This window comes from Accipiter gentilis, chromosome 30 (assembly GCF_929443795.1).
Source record: "Accipiter gentilis chromosome 30, bAccGen1.1, whole genome shotgun sequence".
NCBI classification, from domain to species: Eukaryota; Metazoa; Chordata; class Aves; order Accipitriformes; family Accipitridae; genus Astur; species Astur gentilis.
This window is the reverse complement of record NC_064909.1, coordinates 10,948,211-10,964,483: the sequence shown is the minus strand read 5'-3', so window position 1 is coordinate 10,964,483 and position 16,273 is coordinate 10,948,211. Positions and strand designations below refer to the sequence as shown.

At 38.4% G+C, this 16,273-nt stretch overlaps 1 protein-coding gene across 2 annotated transcripts in view; it reads right to left on the bottom strand.

Moving 5' to 3' along the window:
• The window catches only part of KCNK2 (potassium two pore domain channel subfamily K member 2), a 108,438-nt gene that overhangs the window by 18,181 nt on the left and 73,984 nt on the right, over positions 1 to 16,273 (bottom strand). For both annotated transcript variants that reach the window (XM_049833606.1, XM_049833607.1), the window contains exons 4-5: positions 10,982 to 11,142; positions 7,459 to 7,645 (exon numbers count right to left, since the gene is read on the bottom strand). In XM_049833606.1, coding sequence (XP_049689563.1) covers positions 7,459 to 7,645; positions 10,982 to 11,142 — 348 coding nt within the window. The remainder of the gene's footprint in view (positions 1 to 7,458; positions 7,646 to 10,981; positions 11,143 to 16,273) is intronic.

The window sequence follows — 16,273 nt, the reverse complement described above, 5'->3', positions numbered from 1 at the left end:
TAGACAGAAATTTTGCTTTTCTCATGTCAATAAGCTATTTCATCAATAAAATCTGTTGAGCTGTAGTGGTTTACTCAACTATCCAAGAGATGAATCCACACTGCAAAAATGGATACGCTTCAACACTTGCACAGTCACAAGTAAGGTAGAAGACAGGGCTCTATCTGGAACAGAAGACAGACAACCACCAAAGGGTTCACAAGACAAACTAAATGTCAGAAATGAAGGGATTTCTTTACATCATCCAGCTCATCTCAATCCAGTAAAACAGGATTTTAGGGATGATTCACCCAAAATTTGTTGTCATTCAAAAAATGGTTGATTACCACCATGCCTTTGCTCTGTTAGGAGCTAGCAAGGAACCATGCTCGGTGGTTCACCATCTTCTCCTTGTGTCCATACAACGCACAAGAAAGTATCGCATAAAGCATGCACTCAGCTTGTTTCTAACCTTTGGTGTGTTAGTTTTATAAACTGAAACTGGAACCTAACTCTGCCAGTCTGCAGGGAGCATTTTCTTCACAGTTTATATGTCATTTGTTTACAGCAAAGTTAATTACCAGGGCAGGAGTTAGGACAGACAGATTCACATTCAATCATGAGTTTTCTTTACTGTCTGGCCAGAAGATGGCTCCATCTAGCCATGCCCAAAGGAGTTCAGCTTTCCTAAAGTTAGAAAGGGACAGTCAACAACACTTTAGGAAAAGGCTTAACAGCTAAAATGTTTATTAGCTGTTGAGTTTCTGAATTTCAAGGGCTCCTTGGGTGAGGTCTCAGTTTAATGGAATAGCAGGGAAAGACATGCCTAAGGATGTTTGTCCTGAGATAACTGTCTCCTATGATGCTGAAACATCACAGAATGACATAACACAGTTTCCTGGGAATGTCATTAAATAGGATTTCACTGGTAGGAAAACATGATCAGAAGTCAATTGTACTGAATTGAAAGTAAATGGAATTCATTAACTACTGATTTACAGTTTACATAAATGGGTATGAATGTATTTTGGTATGAGTATGTATAGGTATAAATGTATTTTACTGAAGTATAAGATAATTCATCTAGTGATTTTACTGGTAACATTGTTTAACTGGTAACATATGTAAAAAGCATATCAACATAATACATTCGCATGGATTTTTCATAGCATAATTTTTACTTAATAATGCTATCATCTTTGTTTTGCAAAGCAGATTATTTTATATAGCCCTTTAGGAAGCAAAACGCTGAGAAGGCAGAAGCTGAATTTTGTTGTTTGTTTGGCAAAACCAATTTTGTGGGCCAAGGGACAAAACTTTTTTCCAACTTTGCTTGATGTCTACCTGAAATAGGTTGCAACCACAATAAAGAAGAAATACATCTTCCAACTGGAGTGCACTTACTCTTTAACTAGAAGTCTCACTGACATAATCTTTATGAAGAGCAGCCACAGTTTATTGCCAAGATGTTCTGTGATAAAGATTTGATCCAAAGTCCCTTGCAATCTATGAGAAATCAAAGAGTTTTTCCATCCATCTTCATCACAGGCTATTGTATTTGCTGCTGCCACCATTCTTACATCTGCCAAACAACTTTTAAATTATTTGGGATTTTCAACACTTTGGAAGGCATAGGTAGTTTTATGGCCCAAACACATATTCCTTACTGAGGTGAAAAGGTCTGTGTTTTAGTGAAGGATGTCATTAGAGAAGATTTCAGGGGTGCATTAGGACAGATTCTGGTTCTCAGGTAAGGGATCAGGCTTTCAAATATCTGTATTTATTTACATAAAACAAGTACATTTTAAGTAAATACTTTTCTTTGTTGTTGCCACTCTTTTCCCCATTTATTCTACAGCTAACTGACTCAAAATAGAAACATGCAATTATTTCTGTAAAGTCATCTGGTTTTGTTTGCATTTTTGCTTCAGAAGTAACAGCAGAGAATTGAAGGTGCTATTGGCATTGAGTATTTTAATTCCATACCAGCAGAAATTTCTAGGTTATTAAAAAGGAGGCCCTTCAAACCAAGAAATGTCTTTATTACTTTTTATTAGCAGTGCAAATTAGTCTGGGTGTAGAAACGTGACTAAATCCAAACACAGTTTTAATTGCAGAACAACAAGTAGCTGTCCATCACCCCGTTATGACAAACCCGGCCAACAGGCTTAATCCAGAAACACCATTTGTCCCACTCCAAAAAAATAGAGGTCCAGCCCTGCAGCTTGAACGGAATTACCTCCGAGGACTGCAAAAAGGAACGGAGAAAAGCTAGCTTATCTGGAGACGTGGAAAAGCAGCATCCTTGGGACAAGATAACAATGCACTGTCTGTGAGACAGAATATAAGTAGGCCATACAAGTTACTTGATGGCACTCAGTGGAAAATGGAGAGCTACTTCACAATACAAAGCACAGCTATAAAACACTCCTTACATGCTGTCCTATACAGAAATTGAGCAATGCAGGGCACACTGACTTAAGCTTAAAGCAGGCTGCATGGTTCACACCAGACAGCACCCTTATGGACATGAAGTCCTGAGGTGGCAAAGAGCACTTCCAAATGCCAAAAAGACACAAAGCCTGCAGGAGAGTCCACAGCTCTCTTACGGGATGCTCAACACATGCCTCTTGCTCAGTAGAACAGCAATTTCTTTCTGTAGAGGTCTTTCTGCTGGGTAAGTAATAGCACACAGTGAGAGAAGATCAGCTGGGCTGCTATGACCACCAGGTGAAGCCTTCCAGTTTGGTGACATTAAATGAGACTAAAATATCTCAATACTGTACAAAATGGCTCTCAGGCCAAGCAATACAGTACAGACCCAGATATCTGTATTACAGTGGCAATCCACCACATCCAATTACAGACCAAAACAGTAAAGAAGCAATAAGCTAAACATCAGAGTTCAAACAAGGAAAAACGAAACAAAAAAACCCCACCAAACAACCCAAGAAAACAAACAAACAAAAACACAAAAACCCAAGAGTTAGAATTCATTTTTAAAGTGAACTCGCAAAATTCTGTGATCTGTTGGACTGATTGCAGCGTAACCTTATTATCATCATTATGCCCCACTGTGAAACAGATTAACTGATGTGCTATTTATATTTCTGTCCTCTACTTAATTCAGTCAGTTTTGGACTTCTTATCTAATTTACATCTGAAACCTGTTAGATTAACTCCCTTAGAAATATTTGTCTATACCTTCCAACCTGCACTGCAGTTAAAGGATTTATCTGCACATATGAACAATAGGTTGTCGTGTTATACATATATATACACACACACGTACCTCAGTGCTAACTTTAGTACTCAATAATATCTTTCATTATACTAAAAAATGACACATTTGACACGAAAAGATCTTTCTTTCCTCTCAGAATATTCATAATATTGGCTGGATTTTCTTCTGTCATATTAAAGTCAATGGCTTCTCTTGAAACCAAGAAAAAGGATGTTTGACTATGTCCCAATTTTCATAAGACAGTGCAGGCTGTAGTACAGTTTCTTCCTTCCTTTTTTTGTGAAAAGCTGTAACAATAAACTTTCTTCAATTACAAAAAATTACTTATTTCCCTACAAAAATAAAAAAATCCAATCGCTCCAAAAAATAGGAAAATCAAACCATTTCGTAAGACGGAAATGTTAAGTTTATTTTTTGGAATATTGTTCATATATTTTCTTGAACATGCACTACAAGGGGTCTAACTTTTCCCTCCTTGCATGTACCTTGAGCGATCACGTCTTTTATGTTTGCCTTAAGGCTTCTCTTGCTGATGGATACTGTAGCTGAAATTTCCATAGGCTCCAAATAGCAGCCTAGACTCTGAGCAAAAAAGGGATGTTTTGGCATCCTAGTTTCTGGGAACAGAGTATTTGCTCTCCAGTATAAATGAGAAGAAACCTATAGAAAAATTCTGGAGAACTCTACAAGAATTTTTAATATGACAACCTGTACTACAGCCTTTAACGCCATTATGTTCCTGAATCCCAAGTTCTTCTGTTGGGTCTCTTGTGCTAAAGCTATTCAGAAACACTCTCTTCTTTACCTCCTAAAAGTTCTTCAGGGCTTCTCTTCAGGTCTTAGCTGCATGGTGCCAGAAAGCAGCAAATTCCATGTTAACGAAAAATGACAGTTATTGCAAGAACTATTTCTTTTAACCCCAATACAAATGTCATGGTTGTGATAATGTGTATGTAGGGCTTGCAAACATGTTTTTTCCTCTGGGATGACAGTTCCCAGAAAGAAAATTACCAGAATATTTGGCAGTTTTCAAATATTTAGGAATTTTGGATTTTTGAGGGAACTTCATGAGCCAGAACTGACACATAATCATGAAATATCCCATGGACCTCCAATATGCTACAAAATTTGCCAATTTTATTTTTATTGCTAGAATAGTTCACTGTAATTGCAAGTTGGAGCATCACTGCCCACCGCTCTACTTTAGATTTGACTAAAATTCTGAGTGGAAGAAGGTAATTTTCACTCTATTGTTTAAGAAATTTGCCTCTCCCACCAGGAAAAATCCAAAAAGGGAATAAATTAATGCCATTTTGAAGAGGTTTTTTTCCAAATTCATTGCCATCTAGGCACTAAGTGGACTGAAGCATCATTCTGCTTGGTGCATGCCTCACCATGACAAACCAGAACTAAGCAAGCCGTGCTCTACAGCCACAATTTCAGATGCAATACCCATATTTTATCATGATAACCTCCCCTACATCATCACATGCCTTAACTCTACATGCTTGTTTCTCCTCTGTTTATGGCACTCAGCTTTCCTAAACTTCAAGGAGAGAGTGTTCTAGATGAAGCCTACCACAAAAATATCAATGGCCCTTAATGTCTGCATGGTAGTTATGACTTACCTAAAAGAAAATCAAGCAAATCAAAACCTCATAAAGACAACTTACTAATTTGTTAGTGTGCAAAGATTCTGCATACTTCCTTAAAATTAATAAGGAACCCTAGCCCTTAAAACAAATTTTATCAGCTCTGTTGAGAACTTGCAATGTCAGTTTTCTTCAAATAGCTTAGTATTTATGCACACGAAAGACTGTAAGCTTCCACAGTGCAAAGCACAGTCAATGAATACCTTACCTATGTTTCAGAATTTTTATTTAACTAGACAATTATGTACTGGAATGACAAGAAAACAAATGGACCTTTATGAAAAATCCTTCAGGTCATCTGCCATAACCTGACTATGTTAGTCCACACAAAGACGATAATATTGTCAAATTCTTCTCTGACAAAATACAGTACAGTGACAATGTTAACCTCCCGGTTACGATGGAGATAGTCATCTAACCCTGTTCTCTTGAGCATCATCTCTGCAAGTACAAATCCAAATCCCCCACACTGAAACTTTATGTCAATAACATATTACAGTACCAATACAAGTCTTGTGCACGTTACTCAAAGAAATAGAAAACATTCCTGACATTTTGATATCATGCATTTACAGTGGAACTTTAAAAACAAAAAATATATAAGAAGTGAACCATGAAAGGCCATAAGCTATAGAACAATGTAATACAAGGACATTCTGTAGAAAGAGAAAGTGTTTCCTGGTAAAATTAAAAAACAGACATGATGTAGGAACAAATTATGAATCAATTGGTCTACAAATAGAAAAATCTGTGGACATTTATAATGAGAGTAATGATGAATGTACTCAGTGTTCTAGTTAGAGCCAAGTGGGCCATTTCACATGGTGCTTTACAGTAAATATAACCAGGCCTTTATACACTATTATTTTTATTCCCTGTCATACACGTACCCCTCAGGAATAAAAGTCTAAAACATCCAGACTCTTGGCTTGGAAACAGCATACATTTTTTATTTGGTGCTAGTTAGAATCTGAACAGAATCACAAATTCCTGAAGACAAAATGGAAATAAGAAAAACAATATGGGAAAGGAAAAGGAAAGGGAGAAACCAGTGAGACACATTCAAAAGAAATGTGGAAACATCACAAAAACCTATGTAAAAGTCCAAATAAATCTCATTTGCCATTTTACAGCCCAGTTCTATAATTTCTAAGAATCTTCAGCAACTTCTCACATGGCCTTCATTTTTTAAACAGCTTGCATAACGTAATATCTTCAACACTAAATTTCCCCCCATTTTACCCAGATCATTTATGAATATGCCAAACAGTTCAGACACTTCAGAGGTCTCTATGGGACTTCACTAACCTGGAATGCTTTTGCCAGCAACAAGACCAGTCACATTCCTGCCATCAAGGCAAGCTCCAGGCAGGTCTGCAAGTCACCAGGAGGAGCTACCCAACCTGAGAGCCTCTCCTTGGTGCACTTGGACTCACGCAACAGCCCTGGCTACAGATGGGACATGGAAGGAGCCCATGCCATGTGGATGTCTACTAGAAACACTTCCCTCCAGCAGAATAGCTCACCGACAGCAGCCCAGCACTGCTGTCCATCCCAGCTACCTTTCTCAGCTACCTCTGCCTTGCACAGAGTTCAGAGGTGGGAGATGCATCTCATTAAAGAGAGAGATGATGGTGCTGCATCAGGAGAAGCATGAGATCAGGCTGAAGAAAGCAAGACTCAGACTCAGAGCACAAAGCTCTGAATTTCTAATCCTCACCTGTGAGGGACTGTGCTGACTTGCTGACTCACATTGCTGCTGCCTCAACAACCTGCTGTTGTAGGGGAGTACGCACAAGACGTCCCCAAAGAAACCACCACATCCACGCCTGCCGAGCTGTGCTTGCCCGATAGGGTAATGAGTTCCATGGAAATGGGTGGACTTTTCAGAGAAATTGTGGGGACTGGGACAATAAGAGAACTGGGTACTCCCCTCTCGTGAACGGAAGACCCGAACCTGGAAGACATCGGAAGGACTGTGACGCCTGGATCTGAAGGAAAGACACCTGACTGGCAGCAGAACTCCTCGACCCTCCATCACCGGCGTCGGAACCGACTCAGTGGGACGTTGCTGGCTTCGTGGTGGTGGTAACTAGTCTTGCTACCTCTTTTCCGTTCTCTTGCTTAGGTCTGCCTCTTTTTCTTCTTCCTCCCTCTGTTCTATCGCAGTTATTGGTTGTTGTAGGAAATAAAAGTCGTAAGGTTGTACAGCATCTGACCTCGTTTGTGTCTTAATCTCGCTCTCAGGATCATTTAACAACCTTCCCCGATATTGGATCGGGACATCACCTCAACACACCACTGACTCGGATCAACACTCTCAATACAGACAACATACTTACTCAATTGTATTCTGAGCAGTGGTCTAACACCTCTAACACCTTTCCAAGAAAAAATTTGATGCAGAGAACTGGCACAAGCTTTTTTTAGCTCAGTTTGTCCAAGTTATTTGCAACCAATCCAAGCTGGGTTAATAGAACCATAAAAAGTTGGACACGTTATCTACAGGTTCTGCTAAACCTCCTTACATTACAAACACTGTGCAAAATATTGTAAGATAAAGAGTTATGAGAAAAATCTTACCTGCAACATAGTCACCAAATCCAATGGTAGTTAAAGTGATAACCACAAAGTAAATTGCATCTAGTGTGCTCCAGCCTTCTATGTGCTTGAATATAACTGCAGGAAGAGCAACAAACAGCACGCAGCCAAACAGTATGAATATTATTGTTGAAATTATGCGAATCTTTGTCTGACTCACATTCCATTTCTGGAAAGGGAACAGGAAAGAGAGGAAACCCATCATTAATAAAACTGCGCCACTGTACGTAAGCCCCTATCACCCACAGTGAGTACTATGTGGCTCAAGAGGACAGTCCATTATAATTCTCAAACAAACAGGGAAATCAAAGCAGGGTTTTATTTTCAAAGGGTTTTCAAAGCAAACATGACTATCCTAGGGAACCTTTGCCAGTAGGAAATACAGAGCAGCGCTGGACTCTTCATTGTGGCCACTTTTTTGATCTGTGTGAGTGGCATGTGTACCATTCATTAATATTAACAGCTGATCATGCTAAAATTTTGAGTGGGAGCTAGATATTTGAGTGAGCTTCAAGTAGTGCTTGCACCTGCAATGTCTCTGCTTTTGTGCATCCACAAATAACTGAATAAAAAAAAAAACCAGTGAATTTTAACCATACAGTTCTCTCTAATCAAGTAACTGGCTAAACAGAACCACAGAATCCAGAGCTGGAAGGGACATGAAGCCATCACCTTTTCCAAACCTGCCCTCTTCCAAAAACAACCCCACCTAACCCACTGCAGACACATTACCGGCCAGGCAACGTTTGATCATGCTTAACTGTTATTGTCATCAGAAAGTTTTCCTAATGCTTAACCTGCATCTCATCTCCTTCAGTTTAAGTCTACTATTTATGGTCTTATCTAAGACAAAGAAATCACTCCTTTGGTCTTTCCAGTAAACTTTTACAGGTGCTTTCTTTCAGTCATATGTTCTTCAGACCAAATAAATGCATTTCTTTCAGTCTTTCTTCACCAATCTATTCTTGTTGCTTCCCTTGGCTCCAGCAAATTAATCTATGTTTTGTTAAGTATTGTACTCAACACTAGACATAAAAAATACCACAAAACAGAATGGAAGGATCCTTTCTTATGCTTTGCCTATTTATTTATTTACACTTCTATTTATACTTCTAACTATGATGTATGCTTTTTCACAGCATTATGACATTAAGCCATGTTAGCATATGAGCCCCTAGAGTCCTCAGAACATTTCTACAAAATTGCACCTAGAGAGATGTTTCCTGAAATGTAATTGCATATTTTATTATTCCTTTATATAGTACTTTGAATTTGTCCTTCTGGAATTGAATCCTATATACTCAGGCTGCTTTTCAAACTTTTCAAGATCATTTTGCATTCTAATTCTGTCTTCCAACTTTTAGTTCTTTCTTCAGCTTGAGATTATCTGTAGATTTAATGAACCAAGTTCTTTATCTGTTGTGTAAGCTATTAATGATTCTTTTTTTGAAGTGTACCAAAGCTAGGAGCAAGCACTGCAAAGTCCCGTGCGTGCCCCGCCAATTTGACATTTTTCTAAAGAGTTTTCCATCCATCCAAAGCATGTTGGTTCAACTTAAAAGAAGCAAGGGAATGCACAAAACCAGAAACTTTCACAAAAGGAGACCAAAAATGAAATCAGACTGTTAATGAAAAATGTTTTCTTGTATTTAAGTTTAATGCCAATGGAAACTACGTTTTACAGTCAGCCTGACCAAGGTCCAGCTCTTGTAACCCAAATCACAGTAGTATGGATTATGGTAACATGAAATTCCCTGCTCTGACCCACCAGCATCTCCCAATTCTTCTTTTGGAGAACTAGTAAATGGAGTGCTCCAGACTGCAACATATAGATCAGTGTTTTCATTCAGATATTGCCAAAAGTGGGCAAGATGTTGCTTTTTATGTTGGGGCATTCATGTTGTAGGGATACATCCATTACGAAAAAAAGGAAAACTATTATCCCTATGAGTAACAGGCTAAGAGAAACAAAAATAGGTCTCAAATCTTTTGTACTTTTAAGCAAAAAATAAAATTCAGTTATAAAAAAACCAGAAAGCATAAAAAAATAAAATGTTCTTATGGAATGTTCTTCCCTTTTTAGACAAATCTCAATGGAAATGGATGTTCTTTACCAGTATCTTGTCTGGACTTAAGCTGATATTTCAAAGTAAAAAATACGTGCCTTTACTTAAAAAGCTTTCAAGCTTGTATTTACCTATTGCATAAGACTACTCAGCACAGCTCCAGTTTGCTTTGCTTCAGAAGTGAAGCCATGGCAGACCCTTTCAACATCGAAAAGGTGTGCTGCATTGCAACATCAGGGCTTGTTGCAGAAAAACAATCCTTCTAACACTTGCAGTGCTGATGCAAACAGCTAAAAAGCCAGGCTGCTTACTAAATATTCACTGGATATGACATGTTCTACATATCAAAAGACAAATAGTATTTCATACATGTTTTGAACATTAGATAGTAGTTAAACCTACAACATTTTATTAAAGGTTAGTAAAACACCTAAATAATTAATATTATATTAAGTTTCATTATGCCATTTATTCTATGCTTCAAAAATATCAGTAAATACATTTTTAATAACTGCATTAGTAAAATACATTCTTAATAAACTTTTCTGTGTGTGAAACAGACTAAGTCAAGTAAATTAAGTTCCTCTGCTAGAATTCAAGGCATTTCATTGTTAAGGACTGGCTATGGCTGAGCTTTATCACTATCTGCACAAGCTTCTAGTCTGTTTGACAGGTCTCTTCCTCTACTAAAGCTATGCCACTTTGCATGAATAATTAAAGATCAGTAGCCAAAGAAAATGAAGGGCATGAACCTCTAGGCTGTGCTAAGCAGTTTAGCAGAAGAGGCTGAAAACACTTTGAACTGTAGAACATCCTACAACCTAGTGAGCAGACCACAGAGGAGTCCAATGTCAGGGAAGCACCAAGAGGCTCTGTACCATTTAGGCTGTCCTTATTCTGTGAATGCCCAAAGCTTTAGTCACCTACAGACCCATAAATCTGGAAATGTAGGTGCCTGCAGTCTGTAAGCATTTCCTCAAGTATGATGGCATCTGAGTAGAGATTTTAAGAACTGTGATTTTAGACTCAGACACCAAGTGTCCTCTGTGAATCAACTCAAAGCAGCAGCAATAATTTCCACATTACCCCTCCAGCTCCCCTCTTCCATCTCTCAGAGTCACTGATTTCCTATCACAATCTATATGAGAACCTTTAAAGGTAAGCATCACAGCAACCTTAGGAGCCTTGTAAGGGCAAAGCAAAAATAAAATATTTTGGATCTTGTTCCTCTTCTCAACCATGATTATTGTAGAAAATGTCCAATTCTCCATTAGAGGTGTTCAATAATATGTTTAGACTTCGCAAAGTTCTTCCTACATTTTGCTATATGTCTGGTTACAGTGATGAGCTATACCCCGTTTTTCAGACTTTTCATTTCACTTGTTAACTTCAGAACAACGAACAGCATGAAAAACACATGAGGCAGTGTGCATACTCACAACAAAGGTATCTTCTACTTTGGCAATTCCTTTTCCAAAGATTGTCCCTAGTTGATCTCCAACACCAGCCAACAGAAAACCAAAGAGAGGAATTCCCAATAAGGCATAGATGATACAGAATATCTTTCCACCTTGTGTGCGTGGGGAGATGTTTCCAAAGCCTAAATTACAAACAACTTGAGGTGTTTAAGAAGTTACATATATTACATTACACATTTTAAAAGGACTCTAGGAACAGAACAGTTAAAAATAGGTCCTACTAGGTTAACCATATGACATAGCAAACATCGTGAAAAATCAAATAAGTGTAGGTCATATAATCCTCTCTGAGTTAAAATTAAACTGCTGCACAATTCACCAATTTATTTTATTTTGTACGTGTACTGTGAAGAAGAAAAAACTCACAGTTTTGGTGTGGTTTTTTTTTAAATAAATGACAGCTTTTCTTATCTACTACATGTAGTTAATACCAGTTAAGCTATGCCTTAGCCTCTGCTACCTGGAAATGTCTATTACTGGACTTGTAATTGGCAGGCTGCAGTACTTGTAAACAAGATACAATTTTCCTTCAGATGTGCTGTGTTTCAAAGTGAAGCAGCCTGAGAAAAACCCACTTGGATGATCAAAACAGCGATTTCTAGCATAAATGGGACTACTTAGAGTCTTCATTATTAAAGGCTCTGGTTCTTTCAGTGTTGCAAACAAAGCTTAAAGAAACAGTTTACAGTTCACAGCTCTATTTGAAAGTGGAAATCATTTTGTCTTCACTGGCTTAGGTAAAAAAGCACCTTGATACACCTGTGATCCCTGATTGCTGCTGGTCCACTTAGAATGGAGAAAATGAAATACAAAGAGCACAGGCCCCAGCATCTGTGAAATGCCCTTAGATGCATCTCCCAGGATTGTTTATTTTAATGATTTGGCCAAGGTCACCTAGGCAGAACCCTACAGGCAAATTTCATGAGTGTCAATCCTCAGTTTTAATTCAAAAGTTTTTCTCCTCCAAAGGATGACTCATGTTTTGAGGGAGCAGTAGTAGTAACACCCCAGCATTTTTGACATTGTTTCACATCTCAACACAAAAATGTGCGCTTCAAAGGAGGCCAGAGGGAGAACTTGTCAGAAGAAGGCTTATTTTCCATGGTGAAATTAAACAAAAGCCTTTTTTAAAAAATTAACTTTTTTGGTAGGAAAAAATAACTTGTAAATAAAAAGCAAAATATTTTAGCAAGTAATTGAGAAATCTGTTTCTTAGCATCTTAAATTTTGCATAAGAGATACTTTTTTATATACACAAAAATCATTCAATGAAAAACCAATTTTCCTGTGCAAAAGCTGATAGACAAATTTTATCGGCTCTACTGAGAACTTGCAATGTAGTTTTCTTTTAAAAATAGCTTAGTATTTTTGCACAATGAGACTGTAAGTTTCTACAATATAAAGTAGATTTCCTGAATATCTTAGCTAGTTATCAGAATTTGTATTTAACTATTTTGAGCATGTTGGTTTAACATACAGATTTTCTGTATGAAACCTATTATCTTAATTTTTGGTTCTGCTTCCATGTAGGTAAGCTATAGCAAAGCTCTTATCAAAACTACTTTTTCCTTTCAGTACACAGGAGACAAAGCTGCCCCTCACTCAACTTCACTAAAATAAGTCACATTGGGAATATATTTTACTCCTAGACATTTTGCCCTAATATCAGTTTCCAGATAGTAATTGTGTAAAAAATAAATGCAATGTTGATAGAGTTCAGTTAGATAAAAAAGTAAAAAAGTTGATATTAATATTTTCCCCAAATCTTGACTAATAAACCCTGTCAAACTAAACAAAAAGGACAAAATTACAGGAAATATCATCAATTACAGGTTATGGAGCCCTCCAACTTTGTAAGTTTTCCCTGCACTAATATAATGGAAAAAAAAAAAGTCTGACTCAGGCAAGTGGAAAAAAGTCACAGTGCCTTTAGACCAGCCTAGTATCCTTCCCTAACCGAGAGCCAGGGCTAAAATTACTGATTATTATAATTCAGGAAATTTTAGCTCCACTGAGTTCACTCTGTCCCTTTATGCACCAAGCAGAAAAGACCCTTGAGTTTTAAAATAAAATTAGCTGATCACCAACCAAAAAGGGACAAACAGATCCAAGCTACTCTGTTTTCATAAACATGCCTGTTTATGCATCAACAGGAGCTTGAATAGTTGCCAGGGTGTAATTCCTGAGGGGTCTTAATGTAACTCAGAATCAGGGGTCTGGATATATCAGATTTATAACACTCATATACTAGAGGATTTGGAAACTGCCCTCCCTGTTTTTTTTTGCTGTAAGAACTGTATTCACTTGCTCTACAAAAGTGGTGTCTCGTAATGGTGACAAAATACCAGCCCCGCGAAGCACATGCCAAGCAGAGAGTTTTGCTCAGTTAGCTTCATAAAGCAAACTGACATTCTTTGTGCATCCCACAGCGATCACAGAGACAATTGCTACGGCAGCATACTTATCTGCTGCTAATTGGTACGAGGACATGAAGTTCACATTCAGCTCTATGTATTTTCCTCCCTAAATCAGTCACGTCTTGCTCAAGAAAAGGACGGTACCTCACTTCTACGCTCACAAATTCTTGCTTTTCATTCTGAAAAGTGACAAATGCTTTTCTTCCATAAGCAACAAAGGCGGCCTTGTATTATTAATTATACTTTAAAAAATCTCACACGTTACTGGATGAAATAGTACTCCAACAGGTAGTAGTTTACCTCTGTCCAGACACTCACTGCACGTAATACAAACCATGGCGCTCTCGTGGTAGGACACGTACTTCAGTGAACTGATCCACCAAGGGGTTTCCATCACACATTAATCATATTTCCTACAGTGTCATGTAGGAAATAACAGTCTGCTGCTGTACTCCATAGCCTACTTTGCAAGTTACACAAATTCTCCTTACATCCTACTCTCGGTTTCTCCAGTGAAAAGCTAATCCATCATTTATGCAATGGGAGAGAAAATGTATTTATATTTCATATGGTTGATGTAACTCCTGAGGGGTTTCTCTCAGAAAAGTATTATTCTTTTCTTTTAAAATAAATAAACAAAAAATCAGAAGAATTCTGCTGCTAGCTAAAACCCAAGGAAAACTTCATTTCAGGCACCGTGCTTGAAGTGGAGCACATGGCCACAGGAACGCCACCACATATCCCTGCCTACCCACGCAGCTCTTCTCCACGTGCAGGGCAGGAACGCCCGGCACCGCTGCAGCAGCTCCCTGGCACAGCGTTGTCACTTCAGAGTTCCCACGTCTGCTCCAGAGATCGGCATAAAGTCAGTCTGAGTGTCTCGGCTCACTGAGAAACCCGAGGGCATCGACCACATCGCCCCACGCTCTCTGCTGCTCTTCCCTCCCTCCCTGGAAGGGATGGGGAGGGCGCACACTGTGATCCTACAGGCAGCCTCAGTACCTCGGTCACTCTTCACACCTTCGGTCCCGTGCGGCTTTTTTCTTCCTCTGTTTCTATTAGGTGGGTAGTCCCTAGAGCCAGTTGGTTCCCCATTACAACGAATACACTTGGCTTTGAACATGGAAATGAATGAAGCACTTGATTTAAACTTGCTGAATTTATCAGAAAGTTTCCCTCAAAGCTTTTAACCAACGCTCTCTGCAATGAACAGTACAGAGTGCAAAATTTAACTTGCAGAATGGGATCAGTTTCACCCAAGATAATGTCAGACTGTCCTTCCCCAATGCACTCTCCCCACTTCACTGTCACAACCAGGAGCACAATTTGCCTCCTAGTTTCACCAAATCCCTTTCATGTCCTGCTAAATGCTTAGCATGCCTTTAATGCCCAAAGGACTTTGTGCATTTGGAATACGTTGTCTCTGACAAGCAGCTGTGGATAAGAAATGCATTTTAGAAGGAGCTTCCAGTAACCCCTGAGTGAATCAAGAATAAAAGGCCATTGTAAATAGATTGTAACTAATTGCTCCATTCAACAAAATAACATATTCCATGGTTTCAGCTCCAAACCCCTTACAGCCTCCATGATTCAAGTCAGATTCAAAGGGAACCTCAGTCCCTTTGGTCAGCAATAGAGATGGGAGCAAGGGTATGCTAAAGGAAAAGAAAAAAAAAAAGAGACTTTATAGGAATTCTTTTTTATTTTCATGTCCCCTTTTTTTGACATATTTCTTTGAGGACAAAGGTGTCTAACTTTCCCATCTGAAAGAGACTTGCTATTAAGTAGAAATCACTAGCTTTAACAACTATAAATATGTTACTGCTTTTGAGCAAAACAATGTTTGAAGTTGCAATGCCTGGTTGGGGATTTTTTTCCCCCATGACAAACAATTGGTTATATTGCAAATATGAAAACATTTGAAATGCTAGAAGTTCTCATACAAGCGACTGGACACTTTTGTTCAAATGATGAGACTCTCTTTGCATTCAAGCCTTCATAGAAAGGAAGATTGGCAACTAATTTAAAAAAAAAAACAAACAAAAAAACCAAACACCTAATTTCTGTTTCAAGTAGCAAAAAAGATCCCTTTGCTTTCTAGTTAACTGGTATCTCAGTCTTTCAGCAAGCTCTTTTTGATCCACATTTTCCAAGTGGAGTTAGAAGAATAGAGGCTCCAAATGAATATATTTTCACAGAAAATTCCTAGATGAAGCAGGGCATCTACTGAAACTGGCTGGCTGCAATTAAGTATTTCTCATGTGAGAGATTATAGGTGCTTTTGAGAGTTCTAGGACTAGATTTTACTTGCAAAATTGACTGGAAAAGAATGTCACCACTTATGATTCATTTATATCAAATAGCTCAAGTGGGATTGAAAGGTCTGGGGAAGGTTTGAAACATTTTCTTTCCAAACAAGAAAATGTAAATTCAAATACCAGTAAATGTTTTCTCACTGGTTTTGACATACCTCAGATTACACAAGACATCATTCATCAGGTAGCAAACAAAGTGAAAATTATACCGAAATAATGTCATATATTCTGAGATATCAGAAACTACTCTCAGCTGTAGGTTTGGATATGTGGGCAATTGATGAAACAGTTCAATACTGAAAGAGAAACAATTCAGTGAACATACACACCCTTAATTACATGAAAATGGATTACAGAAACTTGATACTGAGAAGATTGCATAGACTCAGAGGAAAGGGTGAGCTCCCGGCTGCTGAATTCCGCGAGGCCAGAGCCAGGTGAACCGGCTGCCATGCCCTCGGCTTCAGGCACCGGACGCCACGTGCGACTGGCAGCGGTATTGCCGTAGGTTCACATCCACC